Source organism: Pipistrellus kuhlii, unplaced genomic scaffold, assembly GCF_014108245.1.
Source record: "Pipistrellus kuhlii isolate mPipKuh1 unplaced genomic scaffold, mPipKuh1.p scaffold_m20_p_20, whole genome shotgun sequence".
NCBI lineage: Eukaryota > Metazoa > Chordata > Mammalia > Chiroptera > Vespertilionidae > Pipistrellus > Pipistrellus kuhlii.
In genome coordinates this window covers 15,460,052-15,478,726 of record NW_023425516.1, presented here as the reverse complement: position 1 = coordinate 15,478,726, position 18,675 = coordinate 15,460,052, and the positions used below count along the sequence as shown (strand labels likewise).

Below are 18,675 nucleotides of genomic sequence, written 5' to 3'. Positions count from 1 at the left end.
TTAGGGAGGTCATTCACGTTGATAATGGCAGGAAAGGGCCAATAGGGGGTCAGTTCTTTCCTCCCAGAGCTATTGGCTGTGCTCTGGGAGCGTTCGGGCCTCTGCTATAAGCTCCTGCCACGCTCAGGCTCGGCGCCAGCTTCTTTTCTCAGGCATGTGCCAGCGAAACTGGACTCTGGCCGAAACCGGTTTGGCTCAGTGGATAGAGCGTCGGCCTGCGGACTGAAAGGTCCCAGGTTCGATTCCAGTCAAGGGCATGGACCTTGGTTGCGGGCACATCCCCAGTAGGGGGTGTGCAAGAGGCAGCTGATCAATGATTCTCTCTCATCGATGTTTCTAACTCTCTATCCCTCTCTCTTCCTCTCTGTGAAAAATCAATAAAATATATTTAAAAAAAACAAACTGGACTCTGGAGGGGAGTGGCCCCGCTGAGAATGGTATGTGGACAGAAGCCCTCTCCATGCCCCAGCCCAGTCTGAAGTCCTTCTCCAGCCCTGATGACACCAGCAGATGTGAATGCACTTGCTATTTGTATGTATAAAGTTATAGCCCTCTTATTGTGGGTACAGACATGTTTAGATCATTTCACTGGGTTCCGCGTTTGTCTTTTGTCTTGTTTTGTGTTTAATATATTTTTTCACTCATCTCAGAGGAAGGGAGAGGAGAAAGATAGAAACATCAATGATGAGTGAGAACTATTGATGGGCTGCCTCCTGCATGCCCACAACCAGAGCATGTGCCCTGACCGGGAATCGAACCGTGACCCCCTGGTTAATAGGTTGATGGTCAACCACTGAGCCACACCAGCCAGTCTCCGCATGTGTTAGGTGCCTAGTGTGTGGCAGAGTTGTGCTAGGTGCTGGGGATTCACAGCAATTTATTGAATATAAAAGAGCTTTGGTTCCTGGTTGTCCTGAATTCCAGCCCTGGCTTTGTAACTTACTACCTGTGTGACCTTCCCTTAACAACCTCGCCTCTCTGACTCACTTTCTTCACCTGTAAAATGGATGTGATGGAAATAGTACATAATTCCTAGCGTTGTTTTGGGGATTCAGTGAGATCATTGTTGGCATATAATAAGAAAATTGGGGCAGTGTTTGTTTGGTTTTTTTCTCCATAGCACTTATCAGACGCTGATATCTTTATTTGCATCTTTGTTTATTATCTGTCTGGCTTACTAGATGATTCTCCCCGAGAGAAGGGCCTTGTCTGTCTTGCGCACCCCTGCTTCCTTGCCTAGAACAATGTCTGGCACAGAATAGGCGCTCCATAAACATTTGTCTGCTGAATGAATCGCTGTCTTCTGCTCTAATTGCTATTGCCATGAAGCACCCTGCCCTGAAGTAGGCCACAGTCTGGACTCCGAGAGCAGCCACCCTGACTCACCATCCAGCTGTTCACAACAGCGCTGGGCATCGGCTCAGAATGTCACCAACTGGGCTCTATTCCCTGGACTGACAAACAACATTTGTGTCTCTTCTGGGGAACAGAGCGACAGCTCTAGAGAGTGAGTTGGTGACTGGGGAAAGGAGAATGAGCAGCTGAGCTGAGCAGGGAGGGGGAGCCCTGAGCCTCAACGCCCTGGCAACAGGCACAAAGAGGTCACAGGTCCACGTGCAAGGAGGAGTCCTTGCCCCGCACCGCTTGGGTCCCCAGAGGACACCATTTCTGAGGATAGATGCCGGGCCCGTTGCAATCACAATAGATGGCATGTGGGGAATCCGTGCACCCTGCGTGCCTTGAAAAAACAAAATAAATTTCTCAGTGGAGGGAAAGGGCTTTGCAAACTGTACAGTGCTGCAGAAAACAAAACAAAACAAACAAAAAAACAAAAAAAAACCAGAAAAATGAAAAGGTCAGGATCCAAGAGAGCAGACGTGTTTGCTGTGTGGGTTGCACTTTCTTGCCTTTTTTTTTTTTTTTTTCTGGGTTGCACTTTCAAACTCAGCTAAAAGCAACGCGCAGCCCCCAGAGGTTGCAGATTTGGGGGGGCCTCCGGGAGAGAGATGAACTTGGGGGGCTGAAGGCAATGGAACAAAGTGTTTGCAGAATTCACGATCCGCCCGGGATGCGAGCCTGGCAAACTCGCCCTTCGCTTCCGGCCTCCAGCTCTGCGCGCGAAATCTGCAAATTCTCCTTTGGCTCAGCTTCGTGCTCGCTAGAGTCGGGGTAACCGTCCCCATGATTATATAACTCCCGTGTTCGGGAAAGATAATCTACACATAAGGGTGATGAAAAACAATTTTTGAAGGTGGATTAAAAAAAATGTTTCCCCCAATGGAAAAGTTACAGAGCGCGCTCGCGCACGCACTCACACACAACATACGGGCACAAATAGCTAGATTCCCACCCATCAGGATGAATCACTGTTCACATTTTGCTTTATCTGAAAGAGGGCTTTCCCTTCTCCCCAGGTCCCAGCAAAATGTGAATCCAAAGTAAGTCCATCTACTTTTCTTTTCCTCCCTCTTCACCTCTACCCTAGGTTTATCTGAAGGAGTAAATTCCAGGAATCCCTAATTCCAGGTCTGCAAACATCTGACCCCAGTGGACAGTATCCCGCGCCGAAGCCGCAAGGCTCCCATCCACAGCAGCATCTTTTCCCCCCCTCCACTCCCCGGCCCCAGCTCCCGCTTGCAATTTTGCAACTCCCGCTCCCGCCAGGGGGCCTATTTGCTCAGCTCGTTTGGCGGAAGGATCCGAACGCTGCGCTCTACTTTCTCAACCGTCCCCGCCCCCCTCCCCAGCCGCGCGCTCTGGCCCCGCCCCCGGCCCGCTCTGGCCCCGCCCCCTCCCGCGCGCCCAATGGCTCACAAACAAGTCCCGGCCGGGCCGCCGCACTCCCCCGCGCGCATCCGTGCGCCGCCCGTGGCTAGCTAAGGAGTCGGCGGCCATTTTGTTCTTCTCGTGGTTCCCGTGGAGAGAGAGGAGGAAGCAGGGAGCGGGGCGGTTGGGGGGGAGACCCGCCGCGGCTGTTGCCACCGCCGCCGCCGCCGCCGCCGCCACCGCCGCCTCTGTGCTCGTGGCGCGGGGAAGGAGGCGTGAGTCCCGGGCGCGAGCCGCCGGCGGCGCCGCTGCGGGAGGGTCGGCGGTGGGGAGGCGATGGCGGATATAGATAAACTCAACGTCGACAGCATCATCCAACGGCTGCTGGAAGGTGAAGAGGGCGGCGAGCGGGCTGAGGGGAGGCAGGCGGTTGGGGGTGGGAGGTGGAGTTGGGAGGCCGGTTGGACTTGAGCATCGAGAGGGGAGTGAGCCCGCGAACTGGCCCTCGGGCCGGGGGCTGCCGGGCCGGGCGGGGCCGGGGTGAGGGGAGGCCGGCCGGCCGGCGGGGTCCCGCACTCGGCCCCGCCGCTCGCCCTCCCAGCGCCGCTCATTCATTGCACGGACTCGGGCGCAGCCTTCGTCCTCGGCCGTGAAATTTGAAAACTCTGCTCCCTACCCCCACGTTTCCGGTCCGGTCTCTGGCTCTCCACGCGCCGGACCGGCGTTGGGAGGAGAGAAGGGTTTGGGGGTGTCGTGGAGAGGGGGTTCCAGGTCCAGCCTGCAGGCGGGGTCCGTACTTTCTGGTACCGGTCCTCTCGGAAAGCGACTTCGAGGATGGGCTGTTCCCGGCTTGGAGGGCGGGCTTCTTTCCTATCGCTCGTTTTTGTGTGTGTTTTTTGTGGGGCTGGGATGGGGTTCTCCGAACACCTCTCCGGGGGACGCTGGGACCCACCTCCTCCTGCGCTCCCAGAGAACTCCTTTAAAGCTGCCCTGTGCTGGCGAGGTCTCCGCGCTCTTTTCTGAACTTGCAGCCAGCGATGGTGACAGTTAGGATCTTTGCAGTGCGCCAGGCTCTGGGCGTACATCTAATACATGAACAACCGCGATGATAACCGGAGCTTCCTGCGTGCCCGGCTTGTTTTGTTTTGTTTTGAGCACTTTGCATAGATTTTAGCTAGTTCTCCCAGCAGCATTGAGAGGTAGGTGCTATTGTTTTCTCCTGTTTTTTTTTTGTTTGTTTGTTTGTTTTCAGAGCAAACACAGAGAGGTGAAGTCACTCGAGCAAGGTCACAGAGTTATGACATTTCCAAGCCAGGCAGTGAGTGAGGAGCTAAAACTCCTTCAGCTCACCCTGTGCGTGAAGGAAGGAGGTGTCCCGGTGGTTACCCCAAGGTTGAAATGAAGCTTTACTTTGGCTGGCCTAAGACCGCCTGGCACTGGATTCTTATTGATTTGGGAGACGGAGGAAGTTGGGATTTTTTTTAAAAGAGGGACGGGAAAGTGAGCTGCTCCACGTTTTGGGTTCCTGAACGGGTCTAATGCTAACGTCTTATTCAAAGCTTTAGGGGAATTTGAATCCCTTTCTTGATTTGGGCACTGGGTAATATAGAGTTGATTGGGCTTTAACTTTTTTTTGCCTTTATATTGTCCTTAATATTGTTGGACTGGAAATGCTGTGAGAGGGAGTCAAGAGCGTGGTGAACAATGGACAGCTCTGGCTTTTGCAGATCTTTTGAATTGTCATTAAAATAAGCTCCTGAAATAGCTTACTCTGTGTGGGGGGCTTTTCCTCTTATACTTTTTTTTTTTTTCCTCTCCTCTTATACGTTCTTGAAAGAAAAGGAAAACCCATTAAATGAGTTCCAGAAATTATAACAAGTAAATAATACTTCCCATACTATTTAGTACAGCTCTTTATATGAGGGAGCAGTGGTTCAGAAGTGGATTAAAACAGTGCAATAAGAAAAGGACTTTACTATTACATGTTTTTATGTCAAAAACTTTACATTCTGCATATCTGCAGGAATGTGTGGCTAGATTAAAATGGGCTTTATTTTACTGAGAAAACAGGAAAAATGAAATCTGTGTATTAGAAACAGAATTTTTAAGATTAAGTCTTGTTATTTTTAGTCCTCCATTAAAGTAGTGTTTTAATGGCTTATGAATAGGCTAGCTGCACCATATATTTTTTTCTCATTGAAGTTAAATTGGCAAAGAAACTGATAATCTATTGAGAATATATATATATATATATATATATATATATATATATATAGTATTGGTATTAAATTTGTGGCTTTTGTAATGCTTTAAAAACTTTAAGACTTAAGTATATTTGAAAATGGAGATTAATTTTGTGGCCCTGATGGAATTTTTTACATGTTCACAATTGTCTTTTAAGGTGGTGGACTGTACCAGCTAGTAGAGAAGTAGCTTGGTGATGGTACTAAAAGTGAAGTCTTATTTAAGAAAAAAACAGCATGTTGGTTTAGATCTTTAGTCAGTACAGCTTTGCAGTTCTTTCTTTACCCTGTTAGTTTTTCTTTAAGCAAAGTATCACCTTTGCAAATCCATCTTGGAAGTTTTTGTCCAGGCTCTGCCTTGATGATAAAACCTAAAGGTTGTTACTCCTTTGTAATATTAGGTTATTTAAATAACTGCACAGTAAAACTTAAGCAATTCAGAGAGAAAATAAGCCAGCTGTTGATTTGGTCCGATATTTCTACTGTCTTGTTGAAATATACTTTTGATTATACTTTGTAAGCGACCTTGCTCAGGAACTAGCACTTTTCTCCAATCGCTGGAGGTTGCGACTTATTTTCACGTCCAGATTTGCAAGAAGCTTCTTTGCTCTGAAGCTGGCTACTTCGCACTGCAAGACTGTGCCAGGCTCTGCATAATTGCTTGGCTTGCCTTAGTGATTTAAATATGACCTTTGCCCTGGCCCTTGGAAAACCTTTACTGATTTGATTCTCTGGTGTGTAAGAGTTAATCTGAAGATACTCTAAAACTCTAAAATTGTTTAACTTATGTGTTTAGCTTTTTGGTGTAATATGAAACATGTTTACATTCTAATGCTAAAAAGACAGCACCCCTGGTTCTGAAGATAATAAACAAACAATGGGGGGGGGTCTTAAAATGCTGACCAAGGCAAACAAAAGTAATCTTTCCTAATTGACACTTCAGCAGTTATATTTTCTTTCATGCCAGATAATTTTAATGATTAGAGGCTTTACTTGGGATCAGTTATCATAGGACATTTTTGTTGGTAAAGATTAAAGCTGTTATCACTTAACTTACAAGAAGTCTGTGATGTGAGCCCCCTCTTCCCTCCAGCAGGTCAGTTGTACGCTGCATCCTTTCCTTGGAGTTAAGACAGAAAGCTCATTGGAGACGTGAGCTAAACTTATGCCAGTCCTTAACCACAGCACAGAAGAGATTATTTGTGCCCCTTTGTCTGACAGTAGCAGGAGGACAGGCATTCCTTCTCCCGCTGGGCAAATAGAGGTGCTGCTGGGCCTTGCATTAGTAGCCCATCTGGCGGTAGAGGTTGGTGAGATTGTTTTATGTCTTTGAAACTGTGGTACTATAATGACCTGCTTGTTCTGCATAAGTGTGTGCCATTCGGTCCATTTGAATATGTGAGAATTACTGATCTTGAAGCAGAGAAATGATTGATACTATATGGATTTGATCATTTCACTTAATTTACAACTGAGGCTAATAGTAGACCTTAAAGATTGAAATGTTAAGGAGATAATATTCTGATGTGAATTGATTTATAGATGAAACTGGAAAGTCTTAGTATTATTCAGGAAGATTAAGGGATAATTCCATCTGTGGAGTTCATAGAATCCTGGGACAGATTTTTAAGGATCAGACCCTGTATCTAAAGCGTGTAAGAACAGATGATTTCCTTAGGAGTCTTGATTTATCCGGTATCTCCAATTTCTCTAGGGTTTAGTGGCATCCTATTATCTAGAGGGGAGTGGGTATCACTGATATTAATGTCTCTTTTCAAATGTTGAGTGTAATAATCCATGGTTGTTGTTTTTATCAAAATGGGTTTTTAGACTATGGAAAGTTAAACATTTTTTTAATAAATTGGCTTCACTGTAGGTCTAGAATATTCAAAGTGCTTTATTGAGGGCATTGACTGTTTTGCAACTATCTTCTTACAATCTGCCTTGAGAACATTGGTTTAACCTTTAATGGCCCCAAGTATAAATTAGCCACTAAGAAAGGGGGGTGGAGGGTGAAAACAATTAAGATGGTCAAAAAGTGGAAGTCCTCCTGCTGGTGATAACATTCTTGTGGTGTGTGTGTGTGTTAGAAAAGAACAGTAGTTTGTGGGAAAGTTTCAGTATTCACTATTTTTGTTTGTTTGGGTTTCAGGTCTAATTTTTTCAAATCTGTCCAATATTGCAAGGTTATTTTGTCATTGAGATGAATGTGTGTCATATTCTTTTCTTAATATATTTTTAATATATTTTTATTGATTTTTTTTTTTTACAGAGAGGAAGAGAGGGATAGAGTTAGAAACATTGATGAGAAACATTGATCAGCTGCCTCTTGCACACCCCCTACTGGGGATGTGCCCAAAACCAAGGTACATGCCCTTGACTGGAATCGAACCTGGGACCTTTCAGTCCGCAGGCCGACGCTCTAGCTACTGAGCCAAACCTGTTAGACTCTTTTGGTTTATTTTTATATTTGTTTGCCATTCTTAGATTTTAAAATTTTATTATATTTCAGCTAGTGCCTTTTTTTTTTAATGATATTCCTTTAATGACCTTTCAAAACAGTTAAAGAGCCTTTAATTGAGGGACAGAAGAATACTTTTTCATTCCCCATAAATAATCTCAGTTACCTTCAATTTTCAATTTCCTTCCATAGTTTTTTTTTTTTTTTTTTTTTTTTATCTCTGCTTTGCTTGCTGCTGTCAGAAAAGTTACTGTTGCTTGAGAGAGAAAGCTGTCATTGCAGATAGTCACCAGTGACATTCTTTTATTATTGTAGGGTTTTATCAGTTTGCTTTCAATAAAATTGCTGGGAAGTTTATGATCTGCCAGATAAGTAAATACGTTTGTTCAGGACACCTTTGCTGATAACAATCATAATCCATTTTTTTGAATCACCATTTCTAGCAAGATAAAGAAAATCTTTTACTCAAAAGTCATGTGAAAGGTCTAAGGTGAATATTTTAATGTATTGATCACTAGCCTATATATGTTCAGATGTCTACTAATTTTATTTCCTTGCAATACCTGGCACACCTGGATTTATGAGAAACACTCCGGAGAATGGAATTTTTATTGGTTGGAATATTTTGGATTCCATGACAGTAATTGAAATAATTTGAAAAGCTACTTAGGAAGTTATTCTGAGGTGACAACCCTTGAATTTCCCGCCTATGAATCTCCCATTTACATAGGTTTCTCCCCTGCACAGAGCATAGTGAGGGCTTTAAACCTCCAAGTAAGGACTGATGTTTATTGAGCACTGCTGTACTCTTTTTCTTTCAGCTCACAGAGATAAAGATAGTAGCCTTTGTCTTTAATACCATTTTTAATGGTAATAAAATGTTCTTAAGATGATCTTTTACTTTTCTAATCTTTATGGAGGGGATAGTTCTACAATAGTTAGAGCAGTTATAACAACAATCTCCAAGTACCCATTTTGTCTTATTTTCTGTGCCCTCCACTAATGTAAGGTATAATACTAGAGAAAAAGGACAAGTTTCTTGTGTAGCCTGTTGGTAAATAACTACTGATAGTCTTAACAGATTGCATGATTAAATTCTTATTTAATGCCTTTCATGTATAAGGGTGCATTATTATTTTATCAATTTTTTCTTAGGAAGCCATGGCTGTATTGGGGTTTGTCCTATAAAAACTTTGATTTGGGAGTTTAATGAAGACCAAGTTTTTACTTGGGAGGATAGTATGTATGTTGGAAGCATCACTGAAACTAGAGTCGGTCTGGGCCTAGTGTCATTACAAGCTCTGACTTTGGACCAACTCTCGTTGAACCTCTCCAGACCTGTAATGAGGAGGTGATTGTCTAACCTATAGGATTGTTGAGGATTATCCAGTAATGTAAAGCCCCTTAGCTCAGTATCCAGCACATGGAAAGTGCTTGGCAGATGTTAGCCACAGCTAATACATGATTCTATTTTATGGACATTGAAAATGGAGAAGTACGTATTTATGCTGTTGGCTGAAATGGCCATTTTTAAGAAATATGTACAGTGTTCACTTGGGCTACCAAAACCCATTTTGAGATCTTTATCTTCTATTAGACATATTATCTTCAACTTGAAATTTAAGATAATCTTGTCTTTTTACAACTAGGGAAATAACTCCAGTAAAGCCTTGTAGGAAATAGGTATGTAGTCTGGAGTGTGTTTAATTCTAATGCCACAAGTCAAGAGTACTTAGGATTTATCCACACTTCATTTATGCAACAAATATCGAGTGCCTGCCATGTACTCTGAGAACAAGTGGTGTGTTTGGGGGATTTGTATTCTATCCTGGGTCCAGATGAATGGGAGAAGTGAATTTGCAATCACAATACAAAGTACAAGTGTGTGCTGGGTGTGACTGGCTGTTTGAGAGCATTTCAGAGAAGGGAAAGCAGGCTTATGAGGAGAGGAGAGGCTTGAAGGGTGAGCAGGAATTTGCCAGTTGGTAGAAGATTGGTGGGGTGGAATTTCTATCATTTTACCCCTTAAGCTAATTGTAGGGGATTTAAAAAGCTTTGAGGCCATGTTGTTTTTAATGATTTGTGTTCTTCAAATATAAAATATACTAAGTTCTGGGGGAATTTCACAAGAATAATTTTTAATTGTTAGCAGTATTTCTCTTTACTGAACTCTGCATTCCCACCCAGGACAGAATAAGAGAAAACTACCATAAACTGCATCTAAAGATGATAATGGGAAGCCTCCGAAACCAGTAAAATTCATGTTCGCAATATGAATATGATGACATTGATTTACTACTAGAGCATTCATATAAAAAGTATAGCCTGAATTCTATATAGGTGTAAGTCAATGTTTACAGACTCCTGAAAAATAGAGTAGGCTCTTCATTCACAAATGTGGACTCTGCTGAAAACGATTCAGGTTGAAATCAGAAGCTTCAAGGAGTCCCCTCCGAGCCAAAAATAAAATTTTCTGCTGGGCTGTCTGCCCAAGTTTCTGGCTGACTTGTGGTAAAATCACTAATGATTGGTGTTTTCTGGCCAGTGAATCAAGAACACATCATCTTTCCACTGGTAGTGTTTTTTTGAGTTCTCTACCATGTGTGTGTTTAGCGAGAGAGAGAAATTGCTGTGGAAAAATCACTTTTTATTGCTCAGTTGCTGTTGTGTTATATATGCATTTGTTTTGTGTCTTCCCTCAAAGGTTATTACTGTATTTTTCCTTTAATTGCTTTTTGTTTCATAGTTTGATCAGAGACTGGCTAATCATTTAGTTCAGTTACATATTTTGGGGTTTAAAGTAGTGGTTTGGCCAATGCTATAGAACCAATATAGAAACTTGGGGCTCCTGGCTCCAAATCCGCACTCTTAGTTTCTTTTTGTGCGTTTCAAGAATTTGATCCTCTCTTGTTCATTATCTCTCATTGAAATACTCTATACAGTTTAATTCTGCTCAAAACTTGTTTCTTCAGAAAATTGAAGGATTTTGCCGAGACCGGTTTGTCTCAATGGATAGAGCGTCAGCTTGGGACTGAAAGGTCCCGGGTTCGATTCTGGTCAAGGGCATGTACCTTGGTTGCGGGCATATCCCCAGTAGGGGGTGTGCAAGAGGCAGCTGATCGATGACTCTCTCTCTCATTGATGTTTCTAACTCTCTATCTCTCTCCCTTCCTCTCTGTACAAAATCAATAAAATATGTTTAAAAAAAAAAAAAAGAAAATTGAGGGATTTGGGTGATTTCAGGCCGTAGAATGGCTTCGCCTAGGTAGGTCAATGTTTCTCAAATGAGGACACAGCCCTTTGTAATGGGGAAAAATTCTCAACAAATGTCAGTTTTTTTACTTGTAATTCTGATCACTCTGTAATGTTACTTAGGTGTTACAGAGCAAAGCTGGATACAAACCTGTTAAGCCTATTGCTCTTATTCAACTAATTAAGCCAAATGATTTTGTAATTTGAATAGGAATAAAGCCTCCAAAACTAATAAAATTTAAGTTAGCAATGTTGATTTAATCTGATGGATTTTGTGGTTTTGCTAATACTAAGTCACTTTTTATTGGCTTTAATGGTAGAAAAATGCAGGCTTGCATTTTATACTTAGTCTGGTCCTGTGTTTTCTCACTTTATTTCTAATGCAAAGAATGCCTGCTTTATTTCCTACACTTCCTACCGACTGATAAAATGAACTGTTACAGGCCAGAGGAGAGAGCTTGTGCTTTGTTTTGACAGTGAGTAGACCTCAGAGCGCTCTGATGTGGGTACTTGTGGGTTTAGGATGCCTGGTGCTATGCTATGACTTTTTCTCCCTTTGCTCATGTTTACTGTTCAGATTACCGGGAAGCCTTTCTTACAGCACAAGCAGACATCCTTTGCCCTGTGGAGGCATAATTGTATTTAAAAATGCGGGCACAGAAATTGTACTGCCAAACATGTATAATAAGCCTACAATGTGTTTTATTGAAGTCAAAATACTTAATTTTTCATAGATAAATCAGGGGCCTGAAGAAATACCTGAAAAACACTGATTTGGAGGGAGATGGGGGTCTGAGCCATTCCAACCTCACATTTTAAAACGTGGTTCATAGAAACATCTCAGTAACAGGACAATCTCTGAAACCTGCTGTGCAAATACTAATTCATTTATAAGGCTGGAGAAGAGAAGACAGGAGGCAAAAAGAGCTGGCCTGGTGGGCGGGCTGTAGGTGAACAAACAAGGCTGATTGTGTGACTTGGATGCAGAACTGAGGCCTCAAGCCACAGAGAGTCTGATTTCAGCATGTAGTAAAAGACCTTTCTAACCATAATGACACACAGTATCCTGAACAAGTCTTAAATCTGTATAGAAGATGGCAACTGAATAACCTTTGAAATCCTGGCTAAGATTTAAGATTCTAATTAGGCATTAAAATCATGTTCTTTATAAATGTCCTGAAAATAAAGCCAGCCAAAAAGCTAAACTATTATTTTACCTCTTCGTTACCTAAAGTTTGTATCTTTTTAACTTTTACATTCAATTGTATTTTGACTTCATTTGAGTAATTGGGTTTTTTCTCCCCTACAGTAAGAGGGTCCAAGCCTGGTAAGAATGTCCAGCTACAGGAGAATGAAATCAGAGGACTGTGCTTAAAATCTCGAGAGATCTTTCTCAGTCAGCCTATCCTACTAGAACTTGAAGCACCACTCAAAATATGTGGTAAGTCTTGGAACACTAACTTGGTTATGTGATTGAGATTGATTAACTGAGGCAAGGTTATATAGAATACCTTATATTAGCCAGCATAATCATTTGCTATTTGTGAGTAACCTGGAACTACTTTAAGTTAAATAATTACAGCTCTAGAATAAATACTTCTGATGGGCTTAGTTTACTTAGATGTACTTCAGATTTACTAAAAATTATTTTGCTGAAGGAATAGAGACATTGAAAAAGGAAATGAATGAAACAGAAGGGAGAGCTAAGAAAAGGTCTGAATTATATGAATATGTAGGAATTATATTTAAGCTTAAAGTAGAATTGGTTATGCCTAAAAATAGACCTCCTTGGTGCCACTTTATAGTTCTACTTTTTCTACAGGATAGAAGCAGATAATCCATATAAGAACTAAACTTTATCTGAGTAATGTTATATTCTTCTAGTATATTTAACTACATTGATAAAGCAAATAAATTCTCTAGCATTATCTGTGAGGGGGGAGTTGAAGGGTAGAGTGAGTATGTATCTTTGTTCACCTGGAGTCAGGGCTCAGTAGAAATGCAGTGGTTCTGCAGACACAGTACAGAAGACTCAGCTGTCAGAGATCTGATATTGATCAGGGACCTGAAAGGAAAACAATGTTACTTGGCAAGAAGGCCTGCCTAGGCATTAGTAATCTTCCCACAAAATAAATTAATTAGTTGAGTTTTGCGTGGGATTGTGGATCTACACGTACACTTAAATTTTTTATTAAGCTTAATTGAACTTAGGTAGAAGAGTGGAAATTAGTGTTAGCTATCAAATTTAACTGTCCTTATTAGAGACATTGCCGCTATGCAATGAATGTTTAAAGCTTTGTTAATGCACTACAAGTATGAAGACACTGTTTAACAAAACCCTTGCTTCTAGGTGATATCCATGGGCAATACTATGATTTGCTTCGACTCTTTGAGTATGGTGGTTTCCCGCCAGAAAGCAACTACCTGTTTCTTGGGGACTATGTGGACAGGGGGAAGCAGTCGCTGGAGACTATCTGCCTCTTACTGGCATACAAAATCAAATATCCCGAGAATTTTTTTCTTCTCAGAGGAAACCACGAATGTGCCAGCATCAATAGAATTTACGGATTTTATGATGAATGTAAGTACTTCTATATCTAAGGAAGGGTTACCTAAATTGAGATACTTGGTCATAAATGCACATAGTTCTGTTGATACCATCTCTCTCTTGTTTCATCTACTTTTTCTTAGTATTTTCTTTTGGGCGGTGGGAGGAGTAGATGGATATTCACAGCTAACTTAAGAAAGGATTCGTGCCCTTACAGGTTTGGCTCAGTGGATAGAGCATTGGCCTGTGGACTGAATGGGACCCAGGTTCAATTCTGGTCAAGAGCACATCCCAAAGTTGTGGGCTCGGTCCCCTAAGGGAGTGTGCAGGAGGCAGCTGATCAATGATTCTCTCATCATTGATGTTTCTATCTCTTCCTCTCCCTTCCTCTCTAAAATCAATTAAAAAAAATTTTTTTTTTTAAATAAGGATTCCTTTTATACAACTGTTATCTCAACAAGTACTTTGAAGTTTTCATTGAAATTCAAATCCAGATGATCTTTGTTGGGAGTATGTCCTAGTGTGGGAATATTAGCTACATCACTTTCAGTTTCTATTTGATGCAAAGGCCTTTAAAAATGAGAAGGGCCGCATGGGTTTGGTCATTAAGAAGACTCAATTATTGATCTTGTATTTACTCGGCCCCCATCCCATCAGGCAGGCATATTTTGCCACCCACTCTTCTTGTGGGCATAAAAGTGTCCTTGACATAAATGGCTTTCATTTGATGGTTTATAGACTTTTAAAACAATTACTCATGTTTTATTAAATTTTTATTGTCAACTTTATTAAGGTGATGTTTTATTCAAATGTGTATTTCTTGTGGGGCAATATAAAAACTGCTGGTTTAAGTGATAGCCTTATTTCCCAAGTATAACCAACACTGCACTATTTTCTTTCTAACCTTATGACTGCAATAATGGTAAGGCTGAGAGGTATTTGTTGTTGGATACAATGTGAATTGTGTGTTATCCTTTACTGATAAATCTTTTATTTATTTATTTATTTATTTATTTATTGGTTTCAGAGAGAAAGGGAGAGATAGAAATATCAATGTGAGAGAGAATCATTGATTGGCTGCCTCCTGTACATCCCCCACTGGGGATCGAGCCCGCAAACCAGGCATATGTCCTCACTGAGAACCAAACCATAACCTCATAGTCAATGTTCAACCACTGAGCCACGCTGGTCGGGCTGAACTTTCTAATATATAATAATAGGAAACTACATTAGGGATTCTGGCTCAGAATCCCAGGATTTGAAAGCTTGCAGAGATGTTGGCAATTACCCAGGCTAAATCTTTCTGGAGTGATCTGAAGTGGCCTTGGGCAATGGAATGGGGGTTGGGGGAATGTAGAGAAATAGAAGAGAAAGCAGGGGCCCAGGACTTAGTTAAGATACTCAGAGACAACAGAAGGGAAAATCCTAATATTTGTTAGAGAAGCCAACAACATAGCAAAGGAACTTGCAGGAGATGCTGGAATATGTTGCATGACTAAGGAATCAAGGAGCAAAGCAGACTTCAAGAAGGATGAGGATTGTTGGCACTGGCAAATGCAGCACATGGGCAAAGGAGAGATCTCAGGGAGCGCTGGTGGTCATCCAAAGAGAGCTTTTTAATTTTGTCCAGGGTTGTGTGTGTTTTTTTTGTTTGTTTTGTTTTTTTAAATATATTTTTATTGATTTTAGAGAGGACGGGAGAGAGAGAGAAACTTCAGTGATGAAAGAGAATCATTGATCAGCTGCCCACCTGCATGTGCTCTGGCCATGATTTAAACCATGACCTCCTGGTTTATAGGTTGACACTCAACTACAGTCATGCTGGCCACGCATCAGTCTCTTTTTAACCATCGTAAAATTTTCACAGGTAAAAGAAGATATAACATTAAACTGTGGAAAACTTTCACAGACTGCTTTAACTGTTTGCCGATAGCAGCCATCGTGGATGAGAAAATATTTTGCTGTCATGGAGGTATGTGGGCTGATTTTAATTCCAAATGGAACTGTAGGGGTTTTTTTTATCTCCTCTAAATGGTATATTTTGACATTTTTGAGTTATCATTGGGATGACTTCCTCTGTCAGATAACTCTCATTGATCATGGATTCACTTTGGCACAACCAGGATTATTTGAATAGAAGTCTGAAGTAAGCAATTGATTTGTTATAGGGAATTCTAGACTCTGTAACAGTGTGATTTGAAAACAGAACTGAAAATACTTTAAATACAAAATGCACAGCAGTTAACATTCTGGACCATAGATCTAGAATACCAAAAATGTCGGTAGACTTTCCCCAGGTCTGTGTTTTATCCTTTCAAAAGAGGATTTTAATTTCATGCATGTTGAAGTAACTGTTCCCATATACTGTTTAAATATACTGGGCCCACAGATGAGTGCTTAAAATAAATCCCAGTGCTAATTCAGTTTTTGGGTTTTTTTACTCAGAGCTTAGTAAGAAAACATATCCATAGGTTTAATTTTAAAACTTCGCCGTTGAGTCTCTCTGAAGTGGTTTTCTTTACATTCTTCTTATTTAATAGGTTTATCACCAGATCTTCAATCTATGGAGCAGATTCGGCGAATTATGCGACCAACTGATGTACCAGATCAAGGTCTTCTTTGTGATCTTTTGTGGTCTGACCCCGATAAAGATGTCTTAGGCTGGGGTGAAAATGACAGAGGAGTGTCCTTCACATTTGGTGCAGAAGTGGTTGCAAAATTTCTCCATAAGCATGATTTGGATCTTATATGTAGAGCCCATCAGGTATTGATTTTGAATTTTACATGTACACTTAAGAGCATGTGTGTGAGCAAGATTCTCCTTGTTGATTTTGGTGGGTAGGTATTGCTTGTTTATGCAAAATGTCTCTGGAAGTTGACCTGCAGAATATCAGGCTCAACAGAAACTAAGAGTGGTTTTACTCACCTAAAATTTGCACCTACTTATACTGAAAACATTTTCTCTCCAAGGTGGTTGAAGATGGATACGAATTTTTTGCAAAGAGGCAATTGGTCACTCTGTTTTCTGCACCCAATTACTGTGGAGAGTTTGACAATGCAGGTGCCATGATGAGTGTGGATGAAACACTAATGTGCTCTTTTCAGGTAGAGGATGTTCTCAACATTGTTTCTTTTTATGTCTGAGAGGAAAAAATTGCTTTCTGCTTGCTATTCATTTATGTTAGACTAAATTTTTATTTTCCCTTAACCAGTGTTTATCTTAGTTCAGTAATAAGTAAACCCCCTTTCAAGGAAAACATTATCATGGAACCTTTCCCCTAGTGTCCAATTTAACTGCTTTTGCATTATTTAAGTAGGTTTTAAAGAAATTAAAAAAAAAATACATTAGCTCTTTATGCTGATGTCCCCTTTACTATAAATCTAATTAAATCACTGATTGCATGTGAGAATAGTGCTAACTCCATGTGCCAGATGTGCTGTGATTAATTACTCAGTTCTCCCACCACTTTTCCCTGGTGTAAATTTCTCTGGTATAATTTCTACTAAACTTCTGTTGATGCACCATGACATCATTTGGCCTTCACTCGGCACAAAAGCCATTTACAAAAAGTAAAGTCTGCTGCTCCCTCTCTTTCTCCTTCACCTATGTCAAACTTGTACCACTTCAAGCCAGCCCAGTCATAAATATAAATAGAGCCGCTGAAGTCATGTGCAGTTAAATGGAGTCAAACAAGGAACTTGCAGCTCCCAGAGATGTGGGAGGGTCCCCTCAGAGCCCTTGCTCTCCTATGTCAGAGGGGTAGCTTAACTATTCTACAAGGTGTAACTTGGGAAAATTTCCAGAGGCAAAATAATTTGTCCAGAGTATATCTTACCTATTCATCATAACATTTATTACCAAAATGTTTACTTGTTGACTTGGTTCATGTTAATAAACTATTGGGACTTTCAACGTTGTTGGGCAGTTTTAAAGTCAAAACCTGTTGAATAAAAGATTTGAATGACATTTAAGAGATCTTAAGAAGATTTGGGGTTGAGTATATTTCCTAAAATGCACTTGTTGTTTGAATCTTTGCAGATTTTAAAGCCTGCAGAGAAAAAGAAGCCGAGTGCCACGAGACCGGTAACACCTCCAAGGGGTATGATCACAAAGCAAGCAAAGAAATAGATATCATTTTGACACTGCCTAGTTGGGACTTGTAACATATAGTATATAGCCTTCATTTTTAAAACTGTAATGTGTATTGGTCAGCTTGCTCAAATAGTGTGTTTGTGGGGCCTTCCCTTCCATTTTTTCAGTTAATGAATGGCATTTGCTGGTTATAACAGCAAATGAAAGACTTCACGACTTCACTCCCGAGAAAAAATGTTTTGTTTTTTAGTTCTTCCTTTTGCAAACAAGTTTAATGATGGTGTTAAATCTGTGCACCCCAGACAGTTTATCCTGTCTAAGGGGTAAGTGTACAATTGACTTTCTTTTTTCAGTTCGGTAAAAACCATGGATAATGTAAATGCTTGTTTTCTTTAGGATATAAAGAGAGCCCTAAGGTGCTCAGTCTGTATATGTTATTGTCATAAAATGCATACTGTTGATACAAATCACTGTGAACATTATTATTATTATTTTTTTTTTTTAGGAATTTGTTTCAAAGGGATTGCTTATTTCTCTCATTGTCTTGTCATGTACAAACTGGTTTTTATAGCTATCAACATTAGGAGTAACTTTCAACCTTGCCAGCATCACTGGTATAATGTATATTTAATTAAAGCACACTTTCCTCTACCTTATACTTAAAATGACAAAGCCATTATTTTCAATGTTTGTGACTCTTTCCTAAAGCCAAAGTTTCTGTTGAAATATGTATTGACACCCCCAAGGATAGGAGGTATGGTTTGTGTATCCATGCCACCTTCTTGAGGATCCAAAATCAGGTTTTTGAGTTTGAATAGCAATTAGTAACATAGTGCTGTTTAAGCTATTAATGATTAAAATTAATAACATTTTGTACAATTTCCATATAGTCTATTCATTAAGTAATCTTTTTACAGTTGCATCAGGCCTGAACCCGTCCCTTCAGAAAGCTCCAAATTATAGAAACAATTCTGTTCTATACGACTGAGCGATTATGCTTTCTTTGGCCTACAGTCTTTATTCTGCGGTGAAGTTGAGGCTTATAAGTCAAAACAAAAGAACTAACTTACCTATCCACCAGTTTATACAGAACTTACATTATCTATGACTTTTTTAAACCCAAGATCTGTTCAAAAGAAATCTGTTTCAACAGATGACCGTGTACAATACCATGTGATAAAAGTGAATTCAGACTTATTAAATGACGAACTTGTTAAATCCTCTCAGTGTCAATTTATCAGCACAATACACACAGGAGAACTATTGATGGCATATTGACTAGATGTTACTGAATAAATTGCTCTGAAAACCA

At 40.8% G+C, this 18,675-nt stretch overlaps 1 protein-coding gene across 2 annotated transcripts; it reads left to right on the top strand.

Moving 5' to 3' along the window:
• Positions 1-2,879: 2,879 nt before the first annotated feature.
• Positions 2,880-18,675, top strand: PPP1CC (protein phosphatase 1 catalytic subunit gamma). 2 transcript variants are annotated; one of them, XM_036449332.1, is made up of 8 exons: positions 2,880-3,157; positions 12,032-12,163; positions 13,073-13,303; positions 15,138-15,242; positions 15,811-16,034; positions 16,241-16,375; positions 17,310-17,370; positions 18,281-18,675. In XM_036449332.1, exons 1-8 carry the CDS (start codon positions 3,103-3,105, stop codon positions 18,349-18,351), a joined length of 1,014 nt encoding a protein of 337 aa, XP_036305225.1. In that variant the 5' UTR covers positions 2,880-3,102; the 3' UTR covers positions 18,352-18,675. The 2 variants fall into 2 exon arrangements, with proteins under 2 accessions (XP_036305225.1, XP_045441551.1); XM_045585595.1 differs by having other exon boundaries at positions 17,869-18,675.

What these genes read in the sequence shown, in the direction of transcription:
- PPP1CC (XM_045585595.1), top strand. Translation starts at nt 3,103, where the DNA reads ATGGCGGATATAGATAAACTCAACGTCGACAGCATCATCCAACGGCTG. An exon ending in AATATTTTGCTGTCATGGAG is followed by an intron (nt 15,243 to 15,810) that starts GTATGTGGGCTG and finishes CTTATTTAATAG; the next exon opens with GTTTATCACCAGATCTTCAA. An exon ending in TTATATGTAGAGCCCATCAG is followed by an intron (nt 16,035 to 16,240) that starts GTATTGATTTTG and finishes TTTCTCTCCAAG; the next exon opens with GTGGTTGAAGATGGATACGA.